We start from the raw sequence: 21,967 nt of genomic DNA, 5'->3' as shown, positions 1-21,967 counted from the left end.
CGAGGGGCTCTTGGATGGAGCTGCTATGTGCGGGGCGACGACGGGGAGGGACATTGTTTGATGCGGTGGAGAGGTCCGTAAGTACAACGAAATGACCCTGGGAAAAGGTGGCGGGGCTAACGACCGATGGCGCACCTGCAATGTGTGCATCACCTCGTCAACTTCAGCCAGAACTATATAGTTGTGAACTGAGACAACCCTTATTGTCATTTTGAGTTAATTACATATACTACTTTGAGTGTGTGTGTGTGTGTGTGTGGCAATGTGTTGAGTGTGTTTACAGATGTATGTGTTCATGCAGCCAAATGTTTACTGTCTTCAAAACCACATGTGTGACACATCTGTCACACATGTTCTTAGCAGCTCACAATTGTTTGTTGTAACCATAGTTCTGCCCTTCTCAACTGTGACAAAAGAAAGTTTTGAACAAAGTTGATGTAAACACTTGTGTTTGATGATATTTGGCTTCGTTATTCACTTGAAAAGTTTGATCTTTGATTGATGGAGTAATGTGGGTTTCTTAACCTGATCAATTATAGGGATTTATGTTATAATAACACAGAGCAATGTGCTCAGATATTTATTTTATATTTATGTAAATGCATGTTCAGTATTTGTACACTTGAATAAATAATAATCAAATGCAGAGACAGATCTTTAACAATATGTTAAGGAGCAGTTACATTTATTCAATCTTACAGTTACAACCGACCCTTTGAGGGCAACCATAATGCTGATGTGGCCCAGGGTGAAAATGAGTATGACAACCCTGCTTTAGTGGGCTCTCTATGGGTGCTGCCTTTATAGGGCTCTCTATGGGTGCTGCCTTTAGAGGGCTCCCTATGGGTGCTGCCTTTAGAGGGCTCCCTATGGGTGCTGTCTTTGGAGGGCTCTCTCTCTATGGTATGCCTTTAGAGGGCTCGCAGCCTTATTTAAACACAATCGGGTAGTATTATTCGTAGTAGTAGCACTATTAATAGTATTAGTAGTAGTAGTAGTAGTAATGGTAGACGTAATGTAATGTAATTTAGTAACAACAATAAAAATAATAGCTATTTACTATTGTTATTATATTATTTTTATTATTATTTCGGTTTACTGCAGATATCCATCCAAAAATAAATAATAAATCCTTCTAAATAGTTTTCCCAAGAAAACGAAGAAGAAGAAAAGTTATTATTATTAGTATTATTATTACTATTATTATTATTATTATTATTATTATTATTTTGAATCATCACAAAAGTTCAGTGACGAAACTGATGGGCTTTATGGGCAAATATATTTAAAGATGTTCATGGTTTGATTGATGTGACGTGAGATATAAAGTTCAAAGCCTAAATATGACGCCATCGTGTGGTTAATTAGTGCAAAAACACTTTCATTAAGTGACCTATGTTTTTGGTTTTCCAATAAGACAACATTCTATGTAACTTAAAATAGTCATAGTATGGGTTTTAGAATGGAATAATTACAATATTTTTCCATATACCTGTACCATATATATATGTGTGTGTGTGTGTGTGTGTGTTTGTCTCACACACACATTTCTCCCATTCTTGCTGTCCTTCCTCCAGGGGCAGCCAAGACAGCATTGGGCAGCCCCTCACTATGTCGGCACGGGCCACCGTCTCTTTCACTCTTTGAATTGTACCAAACTGCTTGTATTTTTCATGTGTAAATATCAAATAGGCAAGATGCAATGTTAATTGATTATTTTGTTGTGTTCACTTGAAAATAAAAAAAATCATTACAATTACAATGTGTATCAACTCATTTTCTAAATAGATGGGTTAACAATATATATTAGTAGTGATGCAGTACTAGTCCCCCATGTATACTATAGATATCCTTAACTTAAAATGTCTTGCCAAATAGGACAAGTAAACACTAGAAGAAAAATCTAAACGAGGCTCATATGGACAGGGCACGATCGATATGCAACATAGAATAATGAGGGAAGTGGTGAGGAGTGAGATTTCTGACTTACTCTGATCAACTATGACGTTGCATCAACCTGGAGTGAAAATCAATGGTCTCCAATGACATGATCTTCAAATATGCCACAATGTTTTGTACTTTTAGATTAGATTAGAATGACATCATTTTATTGATTCCTTCAGGAAATATTTAGTGTACAGCCAATACACAAGGGTCAGTATCAAGGAAGTAAAGTAACAGAGTAACGCTCGAAACATCAGTACTTTTAACTCCCATCACACAGAGAGAAAACCTTTATACCCCCGACACCCAAGGCAATGAGATGTGCAGAAATTGTCATATTAACAAATATTGCGTTGAATCTATTCCTTTGCATTCTCTTTGTAGCAAAGCAAAACAACAATATACCCCTTTTTGATTCTGTCTCCCTTAGTAGTTGCTTAACAATGGAAATCTTCTAAAATAAATGGCCTGTTTTTCAAAAACTTCATTTAAAAAAGGCCGCCTTTAATAATTAGAGACCCTCGCCATTCTTTAATAGATTTAACATTTTGAATAAAAAGGCCCTGTAAATATCCTTCGTAACCAAAGAACTGTTCTTTCAAACATTAGAATTGCCACAAACAAACAGAAAAATGACCTTGACCCTTCACCGTGGTCTTAGTGCTCAGTTGAGGACAGCGGCTGATATTTGACCGCAGACGTTTTGGCTTTGTAGATCAGCACTCCACAGACCATTCCAAAAGCTGCCAGGAGACATCCAACGATGAACACCATGTTCACATTCAGGCTGGTCACTGCTGGGGGTTGGGGAGGAAAGAAATGGTATAAACCCGTCACAACCTTTTCAGCGCTACTCTAGTCCCCACAACACAGGGACAAACATGTGCTGCAAAGTTTATTTTTTATTATATATTTATTTTAATCCTGTCGTTATCATCATCATCATCATCATCATCAATATGAATACCTCTGGTCTCTGGTGTCTTTGTCAGGCGCAGAGGACCCTGGGAAACGAAGTGGGCTCCGGTTTCGATGATGGCTGCCCTCTTCCTACGTCCGTACGACGGCGTGCTGCCGGACTTGAGGCATCCCTTGGAGCACCTGGTGTTGGGGTTTCCGGCTTCGCATACGATGACTGAACAGCTGATGTACACCTGGATACACAATCAGAAAGGCTGATTTGTACTTTCACCCCACACAAACAATGACCTTGGGCCTCTTTTATTCTATGTTCACCCCCAGCTTGCCTCTTCAACTGAATGAATTTGTTTTTCTTTTCTTTTCTTACCTGGTCATGCTGTCCTATGAATTTGAAGGCGTCCATTCCAAAGTGGAATTCTTTGATGTGACCCGGTGAGAAGATCTGAATAGTTGGGTCCGCAGGACATCTAGTTGTGGGGGGTACAAAGAGTACGTTTTTAAATAGAAATCATTATAGTGTGGTGTTATTGGGGACATTGGTATCGACAGACAGACAGATAGATAGTCATTATAACACGAACCCATTCACAATGATGGGGTAGGTCGGATGGTAATTGGGGATGTCGTAAGGTGCCGCGACGCAGGACTCCACGAACAGCTCCGTGTTGTTGACCGACGACGTGGCCTCGATGCCCATGTGGATCCTGTCTCCCACTTCCACCTCCAGCGGGTAGGTGCTGGGGTCGATGATATTTGCGAAGCTGTTGTCCTGGTAGAACTCGAACTGGTAGGTGAAGGTGCCGAAGCCCTTCTCCATGACCGTGACATTTCTCCTGTGCGCGGAGAAACCCAGGCTGACATTGCCGCGCTTCGGGTACTGGCAGTAGAACTCCACCTCCAGCAGGTGCTTCCTGGTGATGAGGCTGCTGACATTGTCCACGGTGGTGATTTCATTCTTGAAGATGAGGTTGTCGGCATCCTCCTAGAGAGAGAGAGAGAGAGAGCGAGAGAGAGAGAGAGAGAGAGAGAGAGAGAGAGAGAGAGAGAGAGAGAGAGAGAGAGAGAGAGACTCCATTGACTTCATCCACTTCAGCAGCAGCAGGATCATAGTGATGGCTGCTGAGGCGGGTGCCTCAGCAGCCATCACTATGCACCGTGGGAATGCACTACCATGCACCGTGGGAAAGGAGGGGATTACTGACGCCGAGATGGGTTATATCTTGCCTGTTTTTCAGATCTTGATTCCTACAGTTAGTGGGCAGTAACAGTTTCTCCTGAGTTCCATGTTGGGTCCTGCCATGTTTGCTCTAAGTGTCTAGGCCTGTTTTAAATTGCACTTAAACTGTCATCTCTGCGATTTTATGATGATGCTTTTGTTATTCCTTGCTTTTATAGGTCTTTTATACCTCAGGTAAAGCACTTTGAATTGAGGCGTTGGTAATGCATTTTTTGATACGAAAAGAAGAGGGGAAAAAAACTACCAAAATAATGTCATTGTTAGAAACAACCAATTGGGCCATATAGTAGGCAATTTTTACTTTAATATTGAAATGAATTATTTCCAATTCTCTATGAAGATGTGTATCGACTAATTTTTTATGGTGGTTTCATGAGAATGACGCAGCTGCAGCCGTTCCCACACCGTAACCCACCAATGGATTGCGACCCAACGCAGTGGTTTAAAAACCACTGCACCTCACTGGCTGTCAGTGAGATAAGGGTGCCATGACGTTTTATGTGTTGGACGCGCAATCCTTGCCTCGATCTGAGTTCCGCAGGCGTTTAGCGGGATGACAGCAACCACGTGGGTTTGGTTGGAGTGCTTCTGGAGGCTGCAGACTGTGTTGCTGGGGTCGTTGAGACGCAGGTGGTCCTCGCTCAGTCTCTTGAATGTGGATTTATCCACCTGCACGGTCATCGTGTTTTCAGTGCAGATCACATCGGCCTTAACTGGAAATAAGATACATTTTTGGAAGGCATGGATCCCATGTTGGGGGTTTGGAATGTTTGAAAGCTTCACCTTTTCACTCAGTGTGAAACTTACCACCCTTCTTCTCAACTTCCACCAACACGCATCGCATTTCGGACTGATAGATAGACAACCTGAAAATGGTTTGTAAAGATTAGTCTCATTTATCTAAACCTGAAAATGATCAAATGATTCATAACGATATGCAAAATGTCTTCAAATTTGTCTTCAAAATGAAGACGATGGAACTTGCTCCTATAAAATGACAATGATAGGGACAATGCTGAAACAATGGTAATGAATGGTATGAAACAATGAATGTGAGAAGCTTACCCATTTGTTGCTTCAACAATAAAACAAATGGGAAAATGGTCTCCAATGTCACGTCTTGTAGGAGTCCATCGAATGACAAAATATCCATGTGTGGTCTTGTGCTTGGTGACATTGAGAGGTCCACTGATAATGATGTCATCGATTCTATATTTACACAGAAGAAATTGCCAATTACACCATTGCTGATTTTACACTTTCTTGCTTAAATTAATTTGATTTCTCAGCCCCTAAATATTGTTCCGCTTTTTTCTTTACTTTGAGTATGATGCTTGTGCTTGGACTGTGATTCCAATTTCTTTGCCAGCTTCGGCACGGAGACGGGCTCCATTCTTGGGAGTTGGCGGCAGGAACTTCGGCAAGTACTGTCCCTCTTGGCAAGATGGAGCAGCTGAATCCACTGTAAATGAATATATGAATCTATTGAGCAGCTAAAAATCTGCATGTTACACTGTTACAGAGCCTATACATCTCATCTTTCACTGTTGTATAATGGCCAAAATGTCAAAAGCACAGCATGGCATACAAAAATGCACAAATTATATTTTAATCTATAATCAATTGTCACTTCATTGCTGTGTAGAAGGAACACAAAGACTTACCAAGAAGGGAGAATTGCAGAGGAAGTTTACTGAGTGGAGTGGAAGGTTGTGGTGGTGTGGTTGTCGTCGTGATCCAATATGGGGTGGTTGTTGGAGTGGTGGTCGTGGTCGTTGGAGTGGTGGTTGAGAACATTTGAGTGGTGGTTGTGGGCGTTGAAGTGGAGGTTGTGTACGTTGGAGTGGTTGTAGACGTTGGAGTGGTTATGGACGTTGGAGTGGTTGTGGACGTTGGAGTGGTTGTGGACAATGAAGTGGGTATGTACGTTGGAGTGGTTATGGGCATTGGAGTGGTTGTGGATGTTGAAGCGGGTATGTAGGTTGGAGTGGTTATGGGCGTTGAAGCGGAGTTTGTGTACGTTGAAGCGGAGGTTGTGTACGTTGGAGTGTTTGTGGGCGTTGAAGTGGAGGTTGTGTACGTTGAAGCGGAGGTTGTGTACGTTGGAGTGGTTGTGGGCGTTGAAGCGGAGTTTGTGTACGTTGAAGCGGAGGTTGTGTACGTTTGAGTGTTTGTGGGCGTTGAAGTGGAGGTTGTGTACGTTTGAGTGTTTGTGGGCGTATAAGTGGAGGTTGTGGTCGTTGGGCCGGTGGTTGTGGTTGTTGGGAATTGGGTCGTTGTACCTCCGTATGGCCCAAAGTAAGGGCTTGCAGTGGTAGTCGAAAACCAAGATGACCAGGTATTTATGCCATATTGAGAAGATACTTGACGCTTGCTTCTCATTCCAGTCAGTGGAAGTCTGGTGGTTTGACTCCCGTCTGTGTACGACAGTGTGATTCTGCGTGTTGGAAAGTCTTCCACCACCAACTCAAATCCATAGACGCCGGTATACGAGGTGTAACCGTAGTCTAGTGTGCAAGAACCCTATCCATGGTTTCCCAAGTCAGTAAAAATTGAATTACGTCAGTCATTTCATCATTTCATTCATTTGAGAAACAAAATCATTTTCACTTTTTTTTTTTTTTTTTACCAACCTCATTTAATTGGAAACCTGCGGGTTGGCTGCATCTGTTGCACTCTGTACCACGAGCAGTTCCATATCTGCACCGAACTCGATCACCATCACTGTCAACAGCCATTATCTTGTATGACCTCCTGCAGTTCGAAGGAACTCTGAAAGCAGACAGCAAGAGCAGAGAACAGCAATAACGAACAGCTCTCACAAAACAGACCAAAATAATAAATTCTTTATAACATTCAAAAGACCTGTATTAACATTTTTTTGTGGCTAAAAACTAGTTCAAATGTAATTCATTCATATGGTGACATACAGTATGGTAGATTTACCAAATAATTATCATGTGTTGTTTTAAGACTGATATACAGCAATCATCAAGTGGTAGTAGTCATTTAAATGATGACCAAAATCTGCTGTAGATATTCTTGTCATGGAACACTACTTCACGGGTTAGAAAGGGGACAGTTGGAAACATACCGTAAAAAAGGGAGAACGCCGTGTTGTGGGGATCGGTTTGGCTGTCTGGTGTCCGATCTTGTTCCCAAATCCACATATGTGAAAAGGCGCCAGCTTCCGACGGCGTTAGTTGTACTAATCCAACAACAGCTAGCTCTCCTTATATGGGAATAAAATTGCATTGAAACGCTTTCATAGGACTTCAAATCGGTACTTACTTTTTTGATTTCATTCGTGCAACTATTTGTTTATGAAGCAGGATGGCAAAATAGATCATCAGCATGGTTGCCAGTACGAGATATAAATAAAGATAGTGAATATACTGTGCAGAATGAATAAATATTTATACACAAAATATGGATATAGAAAACAATACATTACAGGTCTAAACTAGTTGCAATGTAAAATGTAACAATATGTTTATACATATTTACAAATAGCCATAAGTGATCATTTGTGAAAGAAAATAACTTCACCTCAATGCAAAGGGTTTGTCATTTGGGACTTTCAAGGTCATGACCCTTTCTGTTTCACACCATCTGCTACTGCGGCGTGGTCCATTGGCACTGGTGTCAATAATACCATTCTGCACTATGCTTGTGGACCCACAGTTACCCCCAGTACAAGACCAATGGGGGAAAATGCAGCCATAAAAGGTTGCCTTGGAGCGTAATTCCACCTGTGAAGAACAACACATAATACATAAGATGTGACTTCCAACTAGAAGTCTTGGACTGGAAATGTAAGCTGTACGGTGATTCCTTGGTTAGAAAAACATGATCAAGCGAGCAGAAATTTCCTGCAGTGTAAATCTTCGTATCATTTAGCAGATGTAATATTAAACTATGCATTGCTGTTTCTGAATATCAGCCTAACATTAAATATTGTTCAATTATAGCCGTATAGAAGCGAGCAAGGGAAAATGCATAGTTCCACACAATGCTTACAAGTTTTACATTTTAAAATTCAGAATTCTGTATTTTGTGTGTATATATATATATATATATATATATATAAATACGATATATATATATATATATATATATAAATACTGTATATATATTGTATATATATATAATTTAAATCTTAATTCACTTACTTAGATGAAATATAATATTATTAATAATAATAATAATAATAATAATAATAATAATAATAATAATAATAATAATAATAATGATAATAATAGTTATATAATGATAATTATAACAATATTATTGGTGTTAATATTAGTTGTACTATTTGTTTGTCATAAGCATTTTTATTAAAATTATTGGCAATTAACTGCATGCATCGCCAGGACACAGCAAGAGAAATAAAAATCATGTTGAGGTTCTTATCAGGTTCTCATCAAAGTTTTATAACTCACCAGAAAATATCCATCTGTGTCTCTTCTGATGTTGTCGAACGTCAGGCGCCCGCCGAAGTGATGTGATGCCGATGCAAGCGAGACCAGGAGCAGCAGCTGGAGCAGGAACACAAAGGTAGGAGCCATGTTCCCTGTCGTGGAGGGGCTCTTGCTTCTCCAATGCACCTGCGGCATCCGTATTTATATCCCTATAGCACATACCTACACCTCTGCGACTACACTTGTCATTCTAGATTAACGCCCTGCTTGGTCCATTGGCATGTGTGCCACTTAGTGAAGTTGCACAACTAGTTTTCTCTCTTTTAATGCCAGAAAAGAGAATGGGTAATAAAACAACAACAGCTTTGTTATTCTTTTGTTCATTAACTTTTGGGTCAGGTTTTCTTTTTGATCCTTTTCTGATTTTTCTGGATGATTTTTTGTAGATGTTGGGCCCTATTTGCTCCCTCGTTTACACATTTATATGAAATACTAGCCTGAATGTTGGATAAAAAAAATGGTACAATAGTTTATATAATGCACCACAATGAAGTAAACACATCTTTTGTTATGATTTGTGTCAGCAAGACTGGTATGCCATCAAATTCGTTTGAAATGCCCATTGAGAGTAATATTCACAAGATTCAGCACAACTGACCTAAATGTGTAAATGCATCGTACAGTATGAGATAAGATAATATAGAATAGAATAGAATTTAGCACAATCTTTAAGATTAAAAGATTTAAAAACAAGTTAAATATTTTACCATACAATTCTTTTATTTTAAAATGACACTTCTGTTTCCTCCTCTATTGCACTTACGATTGTCTCATCCGCTGTCCGCCCAGGTGGTGAAATTGTACCCCATTGAGGAAAAGGCCCTATCAAGGTTTTAAAAAAAAAATCTCATGTGCTGAACTCGAGATCAGTGTGGTGCTCACGTGCAATATCTATGTTTTCAATTTTGATATCTCATGCTCATGGTCGTGCAATGCTTTGGGAAAGTGATGCATGACCAAATGTCATGCAAAGCTGTGCGTGATTATCTTGACATTGGTAGGGTGTTTCTATGTTGATTGATTTCCTGAGCCTGTTCAAATACTTTTGCTTTCCTTTTGAATAAAAACATGTTACCAAATTCAATGAGGGACAGTTTATCACTCTTACTCCCTCTTACGCCCCCGGAAGTGATGTGATGCCGATGCAAGCGAGACCAGGAGCAGCAGCTGCAGCAGGAACGCAAAGGTAGGAGCCATGTCCCCTGTCTTGGGGGGCCTCTGATTCTCCAATGCACCTGCAGCGTCCGTATTTATATCCCTCTAGCACATACCTACACCCCTGTCATTCTAGATTGACGCCCTGCTCGGTCCACTGGCATGTGTGCCACTAAGGGAAGTTGTACAACTAGTTTTCGCTCTTTTCATGCCAGGAAAGAGAAAAGGTATTTAAACAACACGCTGGTTATTTATTCTTGTGTTCATTTACTTTTGGGTCAGGTTTTCATTTTTTTCCTGATAATTCATTCAGATTTTGACTTACTTGTATAAAGGTTTTTTAAATACAAGTCTGAATGTCGGATAAAAACATTGAAGAAAGCAGCATTTTATATAACGCACCAACTTAAGTAAACACGTCTTTAAGATTTGATTTGTGTCAGTGAGACTGGTATGCCATCAAACTCCTTTGAGATGCCCATTCAATCCAGGTGGTTTTCAAGATTCAAGACTAGAAATGTCTTTGCAACGCACCCAGAGATTATGGTTTGGTTAGTATTTATGCCGTTTACTGTCTATCCACTACTTTCCTTTTTTTTTTTAAGGGAATGAGAAGATGTAATACTATAGAATATTAAAGTATAAGTTTGCCCTTTTCCAACCGAGGCCTTATTAAAATGTTGGTTCCCATCGTTTATAACCCTTTATAGCACAAATGCTTTACTATTTAGAAACTGACCACTCTTCTGAAGCTTCTCGCTGTGCTTAATTGCTGAGCCTTTGAAAGTCTGGCCACTAAACCGGGGCAACCGGTGCATAAGCGAGCTTCTAATTCCAAAGCACCCATAAACGTTGAAATTATAAGGGACTTTCCCGGACTTTCCCGGACTTTCCAGTGATCTGTAAATAATATTTTGACATTATTATTATAATTATTATTACTGTCACGGCATCCTGTAGCGATGCCTTGAACGGGCAGCGGTCCGTTGTTTTCTAAACACACTCCAAAAGCAACTTGTCATTGTACCAAAAAGGCGTTACAGACATTGACAAAAAACTGTTCCATATTTCAGATTACACTCAAAAGATATTGAAAAAGCAGTCAGTCCAGCACACGTTCCAGCGACATGGAGGCATCACGTAGGCACTGATGCAGCGAGCCGGCAAGGTCAATGAACTTGTTTTTGTGTAAGTTGTGTTAATAATTTAAGCAATGTAAGTAATAAGCTTAGTTTAAGAGGGCGTTACTCTACCGCTGCCAACTTTGTTGTGGTGGAATTGCAGTGAATGTCTCAAAAAAAAATCGAAATGTTTATAATAAAAAAAGAAAAGGCATTTAAAAAAAAAACCATACAACCTACATAGTTCAAATAGTGAGGATACAGTCAGCACATGCTGTACTGTATACTGTATATTTATTTCTCCAAGCCAGAACCTTGAATCCCATCTCAAGTCCCCTAAAAGGCTATGGGTTGTAAGCTCAGCTCTGAATTTTCAAAGGCAAGAGTAATCATCGATTTCAAAGTGAATTACTTGGCCTCATTCCACTGTTTTTAATCGGGAGGCAAGAGCGTGACACAAGGGTGTTGCCACTTGTTATCAGAAACAACTCCTGCAGAATTCTTTGTAGAGAATTTGCCATGATTAGTTTTTATTTATCAATAAACAACATAAAAAGTGCGGTAAACAGAAAAGGTCTTAATCAAATCAATATTTGGTGTGACCAGCGTTTGCCTTTAAAACGGCACCAATTTCTCCACAGGTAGATAGGTACACCTGCGTACAGTTTTTAAGTTAGTCGGCAGGGAGATTGTTCCAAGCATCTTGTAGAACTTGTCACAGTTTTTCTACGGATTTAGGCTCAGGTCTCAGTTGCTTCTGTCTCTTCATGTGATCCCAGGCTGAATGGATGATGTTGACATCAGGGCTCTGCGGGGGCCGCAGCATCTGCTGCAGGACTCCTTGTTCTTCATTTCGCTGAAGATAGCTCTCGATGACTCTGGCTGTACATGTGGGGTCGTCTAAGAAAAATATTGTTGTGAAGCAGCCAAACTGCCTCAAACTTTTGCACTGTGCTGTATTTAGTCATTGAGTCCTCCCTGGATTCAATATTCGGTTCCAACTCATATCGCGTTCTCTTATCGAGTACAATGTAGGGCTTCATGGAGAAATGGAAACCTAACCCCCACCAGGAAGTGAAAAATCAGAGGGTTCTTTACAAAAAAATGTCCTCTCTTGAACAAACCAAACACGCACACACACACACACACACACACACACACACACACACACACCATCAGCACCTGCTTTGAACACACCCCTGTACACCCTCCTGATTACATCCTTCTCCTTTTCCCCCTTAATTACTATCATAGGAAGAGACCACATAGCGAATTGCTGTTCAGATTTTCCCGGAGTTAATCGATACATGTTGTCATCTGATGTATCTCTGTTTACGTTTTTCCGGGTACGGGTTCTGTGTTTATATGTCTCACCCATGGCGAGCCCCCCCTCTTGGAGTAGTAATGAAGATTAGTTGTTTAAAGACCAAAACACACTAAGATCGTTCTCCGAAGAGGGGGATTGGTGGTTGTTCTGTATACCAAAAAGCTGTGCTCGTATCATACTACAGGTCGTCCACAGGACAGAGTTATTGCAGCAGTTTTTGATGATTGAAGAATTAATAAAGAGTTCCGTTGCAGGTTGAGAAGTTTAATTCTACTTGCGAATTGACTTTGTCCTCGATGCAATAGCATACAAATACTCTGTTGTATGCCCAGCATGCTGACACATAGGTAAAAAAAAAAATTCTAATAACACAACTTTTATTCTGATTCCTTACAGCTATCTTGCACTTGTATCTGGTTGAATTTAGAAACAGGTGCTCAGGCACTTAAGTACGAGGTTGCTCCAATGGTCGACGTGTGCTTTGATTTTTTCTGGCCTCTCATGTAAGTCCCTTTGGAGAAAAGTGTCGGCTAAATGAATAAATGTAATGTAAATGTATTTCAGAAAGCTGAATTAATCCACTTCTATGTGGGCTAAGGTAAGGTGGCAATGTTATTGCAGAGTGCATTCGTAAAGAATGTGCTCTAATCGCCATTCAGGTTTATGGGTCAGGGCGTGTCAGTCAGTTCTTCTCAGTCAAGCACTGTACGAAGTGGTGAGATTGGTTAATCCACTCGCATTTTGTACTGGAATGTTTCTGGGGAATGCAAACAGCGATGCACAAGCGGGAAACAGAAGCGGTCAGAGGCTTTTCTTCTCACGCTTTGTCTATTACACCCTCAAATGGAACTGTTAACTCAGTGAAATACACAACTAACTCCCTCTCTGAATACTGCACCACGCCAGGTCTCGAGACAGTGGACACAATTACTGTATCTGTGGAACCTGAAGTTGCATGCCAACATCTGCCACAAATTTCAGGTCCAGTCCATTTTTTCCAAAGTTACAATTATGAATCTTTACATTCTGTCCCTCCTTGACAAAGCCAATTGTTCTACCGTTTTGATACTAAATTAATGATTTACTGCTAATGGCCACTGACAAACTTATTGTAACACATACACTCGTGCCACATTTCCATCATTTCAACTAAACCTGGAAGATGCTCTTATTATTCTAGTGTGTGTGTGTGTGTGTGTGTGTGTGTATGTGTGTGTTTAGATGCTTTTAACTGCACACATTGAGGTTTGAGTCATACATTTTAAGGAGCCTGCTCTGGTTAACAACCATGATGAAATACACACATTTGTGTGAATTATTTTTCTTCATTGTCATGGGGGGGATGTTGACATTTCCCAAGATTCTTTAATCCCTGCTTTTGTTTAATAACATTCAAAATAGACATTTGCTTCGTACATAAAAGGTATTTGGAAGCCTGCCGCTACCTAATATGAAGGAGTAATGTGGCTTTCTTTTCGGGAATTGTATTGAAAGAGTGGTGTGGGGGTGGTGTGGTTAAAGCAGCCACACCTATCTTGGGTCTTGATAATGGAATGAATATCACATGACCACAAGGATCTGTTGTTCTGGCAAAGAAATACATTACATGAAATAATATTTTGATGAGTTCAATTATAAATTAATTCAGGGTATTTTTTGCTTATAAGTCAATTCTACTAAACACCAACTGTGCATGTTAATCCTTTTTGTTGCTTTCTATTCACAAACAGGTAAAATACATCACTTCTAAATGTAAAGGTTGATGCATTGGTTTTTTTTAGCCGTGCAGAGGCTCCTCATACTGAAAACAAGGTGCTTTTTGCATTATCCTGATGCCTATAACTGTTAAATTGGAAATTTATCACTGACTGCATTGAGGCATTTTTTTAAAAACAGAGACAAAATAAAGATAGGTCTCAGGTCCCTCCAGGAATACAAGCATCTCTATCGGAGGCATTTACCTGTGGTACCATACTGTCCAATTTGTCTGTTTTTTATTTTGTGTCATTAAAGTGAAAAGGAATTAGACAAATTTGTTTAATTATTAAACATAGCATATTATATAGTATAACAAAAAAAGACTTCAAAATGCCTCTTTAGGCAAATCAACTCCTCCTGCAACTCCTAGAATGTGCACCAACAACATGAACACATTTACAGGAATAATCAGACTCTTCCTGGTAGCAAAGAAAACCGGTTTCTTTTAAATGAAGGAATTGCAGCAAGAACGTAAAGGGTGTGACATTGTTTTGATAAGATTTGGATTTTTAACAAGTTGCTCATTGAGGCTGGATGCACATCAAACCATAATAGCGTAGGGAATTTTCGACTAACAGAAACTAAATATTGAGGAATAGGCACATTGTGCAACCACCTAGTCTCTTGAGGCGAAAGTGTGATACCGGGGCACACCCTTTTAGTTCAATCCTGAGTCATTTACAAGACTGCTTGTTATCATTACGTCCTGGGCACATTGCTGGGCTCCATCATATTTTGCAGACATTAAATATCATTATCAAGGTCCCTTTCTCAGCTTGCAATTTGGCAAAGGTTTCACAAATGAATACAAGGGGAATAAATTATATAAAAACAAATTGCTGTTGTGGCAAAGTCACCACCATACACACCCCCCCCCAGTGGCATTTTCAGAGACCCCTGAAACAGACAACAGGGGGTTGCAAACACCAGTTTATTGTAGAGCTGCAGCTCGGTGGAATTAGCCAGGCGCAGATGGAACGTGTCATGACACAGGGCTCCCATCCTGACTGAGTGTGTGGATGGAGTTTTTAACCTTGATGCGCGTTGCCCCCCCCAAGTTCCCCGGAGCAGCACAGTCGACCGGCCTCCTTCCACCATGACGCTGACAGACTGCCCCCCTCCTCCCTTCTGGAGTGTGGGGCCTCAGGCTGCTGCGCTGCTGGTGACGGCGTGGCTGGACTTGACTGCTGCTTGGAGGGGTGGCCTGGCTGCGAGGCTGCTGGATGGTCCTGGGGGTGGCTGCTGGGCGGAGAAGCTAGCTGCCACCAGTTACCTGTGGTGGTTGCTGCACTGCTTCTCCCCAGTTCTCCACCGGACCCCCCCAGGGGCTGCCACTGCCAGTCGAGAGGGGTTGGTCTGGCTGCTAGGCGGTCCCGGCAATGCCTGCTGGGCAGAGAAGCCAGCGGTTACCTGTGGTGGTAGCTGCACTGCTTTTCCCCCAGTGCTCAGCCAGACCTCCCAGGTGCTGCTGCTGCCATTTGGGAGAGGGTTGGTGCTGGGGCCGCCCATCAAACCACTGGTGGCTCCAGGGCACCTTCAGGCAACTCTTCTGTGTCCCTTCCCCGTGCCGGAGAGTCCCTGTTTAGGCGCCAGTGTGGCAGATATGCCACCCAAGTGGCGTTTTCAGGGACGACAGGACGTGGCAAACGCCAGTTTCTTGTGGAACTAGCCAGGTGCAGCGGGAACATGCCATAACAAAGGGCCCCCAACCTGTCTGAGTGTGTGGATGGGGTTTTTAAACCTCATGCTGTTAGCCCAACCAACGAGCATCAGGTGTTGCTACTTAAGTCACCCCATCCACCACAGTTGTTTCCTGTTGAAAGAACTTGTCATTTTTGTTCACGTGAAAGATTCATTATTTGATGATGCATGATGTTGAGATGAAGAAAATATAGTGTTTTGGCGCCGCGTGATCGTGACAGAATACTTGCTTTCGGTGTAAAATCAGGTAAAAAAAAATCGAATTGGAAAATGACTCAAATCAAAACACACACACACACACACACACACACACACACACACACACACACACAGGAACACAAATTGTTTAATATTTAATCAATCATCACAGCCAAAATATCAGCCTTTTTTTGTAAAAATAGAGTATGTATGATCATTTTCATGTGACATCGGAAATAAAGTCAACGGATTGCTCAAGGTAAGTGTCGGATAAACTTTATTCGCCTATCTTGTCCGGCTGAATTGTACAATTCTACAATGAGCAGCAGTTATAACCAGTATAGTGAGGGTCGAGGGGGATGGTTTTGCTTAACCCAAAAAAACAACAAGTCAGAAAGAATCCACCGAGAGTTTCGACATCTTTTTATTCATCATTTGAGGACTCTTACCCTCAAGAAACTGACCTAAGAATCCCCCTACGACATAAGTTGACAAATCTTGGCAAGGGATGCAAAGTAAATACTTGATCATTATGACAACTGCAATCATGCATCAATGTGTAACAGAATGTGCTGGACTCTAGTATGTAGATACTGTGTGGTGGTCCTTCACACCTGTGAGAACAATTTCTTAGCTTTCCCATTCTGTGAGTAAAAGCTCTTCGCGGCCGTTTATCTTCGATTTCCTTACAAAGAAACCAATGACGCCGGCCAGCACTGCAACTACGATCGCGAACAAGCTGCCGAGGACGATGGTGCTGGTGTGCGAGCTAAGCAGGGACCGGATGCCCTCATGTATTTTGCTCTCTGCGGAACTCACTGAAAGGCAAAAACAAAGGAAAATAGTGTGAGAATCGATAGATAGATAGATAGATAGATAGATAGATAGATAGATCATCACCTTTTGTCTTCCTCCTATCAGAGGCAGATCCTGCGGCAGCCGGGCGGAGTAGCCTGAGAGGGCCTTGGCTGATGTAATGGCTGGCTGTCTCTTTGGAAACGGTTCGCTTCCGTCTCTGGGAGGGCTTCGGGTCCTTCAGGCAACCCTGGGCACATCTTGAGATGGGATTGCCTGATTCACACAGGATAACGGAGCAGGTAATGTACACCTGAAATGGACACAAGTGGTCACGGAATGGTCACTCTCCTCGTCGGTGGTCGGCATTTCCTTCACCAAGCCACAAAAGTGAAAGCATGGGCTCAGTTGTACAGTTGTGTACAAAGTGGGTACGATTGTGACGCCTTAATTTTTCTTATCCTAAACTTCCGATGGCGCTCTTTACATTCTCAGCAAGATTCTGAAATAAATAGAAACTAGATGTTACCTGATCAAAGTCCCCAATGAATCTGAAGGCCTGGACCTCAAAGTTGAATGAAGTTGGATCTGATGTGTGGACTTTGAAAGTCTCATCCTTGACACACCTTCAAAACAATGGATGCCGATACATTAAATGAAGATTGGAGTAAAAGACAATTTCTGCCCTTTTTTATACATTTTCAGATGCAGTTGAGATTAAAAAAAAAAAGACGTAGTATTGACTTCGGCAGCTACCCATTCTGGATGAGGTCATAGAAGAGGCTGTTGTCTGGGTCGTCGTCTGGGGTAGCTCTGCAGGACTCCACAAACAGGGTGATGTCCGGTAAGTCGGACACACCTCGGATGCTCATGTAAATCATATCCATCAGCTTCACTTCCACGGGGTAAGCGTCCACCCCAACCTTCCGGGTGAAGCTAGAGTCGTTGAAGATCTCAAACGTGTAGCCGAAGCTGCCGAAACTGGATTCTGTAAAAACGAAGTCAGATTTGTGCAGCTGGTAGTTGCCGGAGACGCTGAGGGTCTTGGGAAACTGGCAGGAGAAGCCGATCTTAACGTGCCGTCTTCGGGTTATGATGGCGGTGGAGTGCTCGAAGGAGTTGATCTCATTTTTGAAGACAATAAATTCACCCGCATCCTAAACCACACACAAAGAAGAAGGAGAACCCCCAACCACCCCCCATCCTCAAATAAGTGCGATGAGGGTAAATTCTGAAATGTATACATTCCCAGTCTAAGCCTTCTGTCATACCTCTAGTTTTGTGCCACAGGTGTTGAAGGACATGGTGGCCTTGATGTGTGTCTCATTGGAAGTCAGGGAACAGGACGGGTCGTCCAGCGTCAGCCAGTTTTTATCAACGCCGGGGATCGAATCCTTCTCCAGGGCGACTGTCATCTGCGTGGCCGAGCACGTCACTATGGCCTGACCTGAGCACATCGCACCGCACGTCAACACAAAACTCAAGTACGCCTATGAATACAATGTCCCACGGCCGAATTTTGTCTTTTGGGAGAAACCATTTGTCATTCAAATCGCCCTGCTTTCCGACTCGTGCAAGTTCGTGAAATGACTCGGCGCACCTTCCAAAGCGGACGATCCCGTCACCGTGACGACAACACACCTCATTTCTGATTGGCTGGGGGGCAACAAAGCAAGTCAAATTTCAGATAGTAAAGTCATTGTTGTTTTGTATGAATCAAATAAATAAATATGATTAAATAAGAACATGCTATACGAGGTCAAAAGAAAAGCTAAAGTCAACACAACAGTGGCAATAAGCTCAATTACATATAATAATAAACACACTGATGCAGTAATAAAATACATCAATAAAATTATGAGTACATTGTACAAATAATACCATCATCCTTTGTAATGGTAGAAAGGTAGTAGTATGAATATATAAATATACAGATTTCCAAAAGGTGTTCACACCAGAGGCTTTAACACAAATGATCTATTTCGGGTCTCTATGATTTATGTTAATACTGTATATAAAATGGTTTTCAAGATTCAAGATTCAAGATTCAAGATTTTTATTTGTCACATACATATACATACTTCCATACATATATGCAGTGAAATGTAATAAAATCTCTTCAACTTATACTCTTGCACAGCCACCTTTGATTGGTCTCTGCGGTGAAGCACACTGGTACGACCCGGTGGAGGTCAGAGAGGGCCGGCGTCCAACTCAGAGTGACAGCTTTCCCATATTTATCCTCTTTTAACTCTTTGGTCATGTTCTGTGGACCACTCACCTGGAAGTCGTGAATACTTCAAGGGAAAATGGAAAGACCAAAAAAAAGATATGTGGAATTTCAGTTTTATATGACATTTAAAAAAAAAAGAAGAAATGTGATACGAGTCCCTTGTGGAGGGATACTGTATCAGTGATAAGTACGTGGCGTGGTCGGCACGGGCACGGACTCGCAGCTGGAATCTGTCCCCAACGGGAGCGCGAAGGGCGTCGCCGTGGGAGGGCGTCTGCGACGAGAACTCGGGCACCACATCACCTGACACACAGCTCTGCAGCGGTGGAAGGACTTGGAAAGAGATTTGAAATAAGGTTAATACAACTTATTTCGAGAGCTGAATGTGGCGTTGGTATTTAAAAACTGTGCAGATCTCGGTGAAAATGTTCATCTTGTTTCCTTGTTGGTGTCATTTATTGTTTCTCGACCTTGTAACCATTTGGATCCTTAAGATAGAAGTCTATAGAACAGAACATTCTCTATTATGAAGGTGTTTCTTCCTCAGTGTACCCTTTTGATCTTCTTATTCATTTATTTCTCGATTTTTGTTGCATACTTTTCCATTTTTATCTATCGCTTTTATTGTGCTTGTTTTCTTCCCCCTGTGTAATATCTTTCTGTTTTCATGTTCATGTACAGCACAGACTCTTCCGTGTGTATGAACTGTACAATGTAAAGAAATGCAAGATGCCGGTGATAGAGATCTCTTACTTTCCAGCGCAAATTGCAGGGATATTTGACAGAAAGCGAGTGAGCTGTTGCCAGCGAACATGTTGAAGGCCGTCCTCATGGAGGACGTTCCATCTGCATAGGACACGTTGACGTCTCTGGTGGGAAGGTCCTCCAGCTCAAGGTCAAACACGTGGAGGCCGATGGCGAGCAGACCGTTGGCTTTCACTCGGCACTCATTCTGCGTGAATGGAGAGCGTCAAATGGAAGACATCAATTCATCCCCATTTCTGTCCGCAGAACTTCCGGCTTTTACAATAAGAGTTAAATATGAGGTTTTCGTTGTAATAAAAAGTGTGTTGCAAATCATGGTTTTCTTTCCTGGTGGAACATGTATGTTTATTGACAATTTTATTCTTAACTCCATCTAGACTTTAAGTTCTTTAATGGCAAATCTGTAGATATTTGGTGCCAGAAACCCAAATTGTGAGTACACAGAAATGAGCAAAATACATTTAAATGTAAACAAATTACTGATAAATGTCCTTTGTGTCAAAATAAAATGCTGGTGTAAGGAAATTAAGCTTATTTTAATTGGCTTTTCAAATAGGGAAATATTTCAACTGAAATTCTGGCAATGGCAATATTATATAGTGGCAATCAACTGTCAATGAATTGTGAAATGAAGCCATGGTAGATGTGATGGATGTGCCACAGCATTGTGGATACAAGTCATGTGAGACATGTCCACAGTACAAAATAGGGCTGAAATGATAGAAATTTCATTTCATCTGACATATTCTAGAAAAGTAATCCAAGGATTTTAGTTCTAAAAATACTGTCCAAAAATTTCTTGAAACAAATTGCAGATACAAATCGTTACTAGGCCGTATTTGTAGGAAACGGGGGGGGGGGGGACCCCGCTTTAATGCACTCTATTTGTTATTTATATTCAATTACCTCATCCAGAGAAACATCTGGATTCAAACCATCCTTTGCAGCAAAGCCACATTGCACATGGTCCCCGTCCGGGTCATACGCCAGAAGACGGAGACTTGAGAAGCAGTTCTGAGGAACCCTACACAAACACACAGTAAATTCTTTCATTTATCATAAAGAGTCACAATGTTTTTCATTTAAAATTGCTTTACTTTTTGTGGTGTGGGGATGGTGTGATTTGAGCAGCCACACCTGTCCTGGGTCTAGGTAATGAGGGCCCAGGATCAGTGTGGCTGTATACCTGTTGCTCGTCGAACGAACAGCAGGTAACACCCCTGTCCCCACACACACTCAAGAGAGGAGCCCTGTCATGACACGTGTCCATCTGCTCCTGGGCTCACAATGAACTTGTGTGTCTGCTACCTCATCTTCAGTGTCTCTGTGCTGGAGGCCCCTGAAAACGTCACTTGGTTGGCGTGTTGGAGGTGAAACTGCCACACTATTCAATAAAAAACAGTTTCTATATTAACTCTCTGAAACCAGTTTTTTTTTAATTGCTTCCTTCACTGTATATGATAGATATGAATGAAGTATTTGGCAGCAAATATTTAATTCATATCTATCATTCACTTGAATAACCGGATAATCCACCACGTTGGAATTCTATTGTGCAATGTTTTGTACGTGCATTCCACAAAAACACTACAGTATACTGGCCAGTGTATCTTCCTGTTTTTAATACTGATTGTATTTTGTATGGAGCCTTTTTCTGTAAAGACATTTATTTTTTTATTAACTGAGGCCATACCGCAGCGATGCCACAGCTGCAGTGATGGGACAATTATTAAAGGTGTGCGTGTCCGATCGATATCCCAGGTCCACCTTTCCTCGAGCAGTCCACTCCGACATTCCATTGACATTATAAGCCCAGCAGCAGCCTGTATCACTGAATAAAAGCGGGGAAAAACCTTGTGAGAAGAGATATAACACAGTGACTGAAGTTGATCTATGATTTAAATAAATTATACATAATGCCATGCATTATAATCTACATTACAAACAATCATTCACAAGTGTATTTGAATTAAAATTTCAAGCTTGTTTTATATACTTAGTAATTTAGACAATATAAACAGGCCGTCCCAAGCCTTTATTGGGCCCTAAGCAGACTTTGATTTGGGGGTAGTGGTGCACTGGGAGAGGGGCTGCACAGGACACACAGGGCTTTTCGCTCAGTTACTAAACGGGGGAAGATAAATACATCTTAGATAAAAACGCACTGTTTTTATTTGTTTTGTTTGGAGAAACGGGGAACTGGGACGCGCAGCGGAGTGGAGATTGATCTCTCTCCATTACGCATTACGCCGCATTACCCCCCCATTACCGCCCATACCCCCCTAGTGATGCGATCGATTGCACCACCACACCCCACCCCACCCCCTCATC

General features: G+C 41.5%; 1 protein-coding gene across 1 annotated transcript; it reads right to left on the bottom strand.

Moving 5' to 3' along the window:
• Window positions 1–2,092: 2,092 nt before the first annotated feature.
• Window positions 2,093–8,662, bottom strand: LOC307227675 (uncharacterized protein). The gene is made up of 13 exons (XM_079997067.1): window positions 8,545–8,662; window positions 7,652–7,854; window positions 7,197–7,334; window positions 6,736–6,874; window positions 5,767–6,625; window positions 5,423–5,564; window positions 5,168–5,311; window positions 4,910–4,968; window positions 4,625–4,815; window positions 3,447–3,847; window positions 3,233–3,332; window positions 2,912–3,098; window positions 2,093–2,741 (listed from the first exon to the last, which is right to left on the bottom strand). The coding sequence occupies exons 2-13, from the start codon at window positions 7,690–7,692 to the stop codon at window positions 2,602–2,604; spliced, it is 2,541 nt and encodes an 846-aa protein (XP_079853193.1). The 5' UTR covers window positions 7,693–7,854; window positions 8,545–8,662; the 3' UTR covers window positions 2,093–2,601.
• Window positions 8,663–21,967: the final 13,305 nt, after the last annotated feature.

Source organism: Zeus faber (genome assembly GCF_960531495.2).
Source record: "Zeus faber genome assembly, chromosome: 3".
In the NCBI taxonomy this organism is placed as follows: domain Eukaryota; kingdom Metazoa; phylum Chordata; class Actinopteri; order Zeiformes; family Zeidae; genus Zeus; species Zeus faber.
Note: the sequence above shows the minus strand (reverse complement) of the source record. Positions and strands in the feature narration are given on the sequence as shown.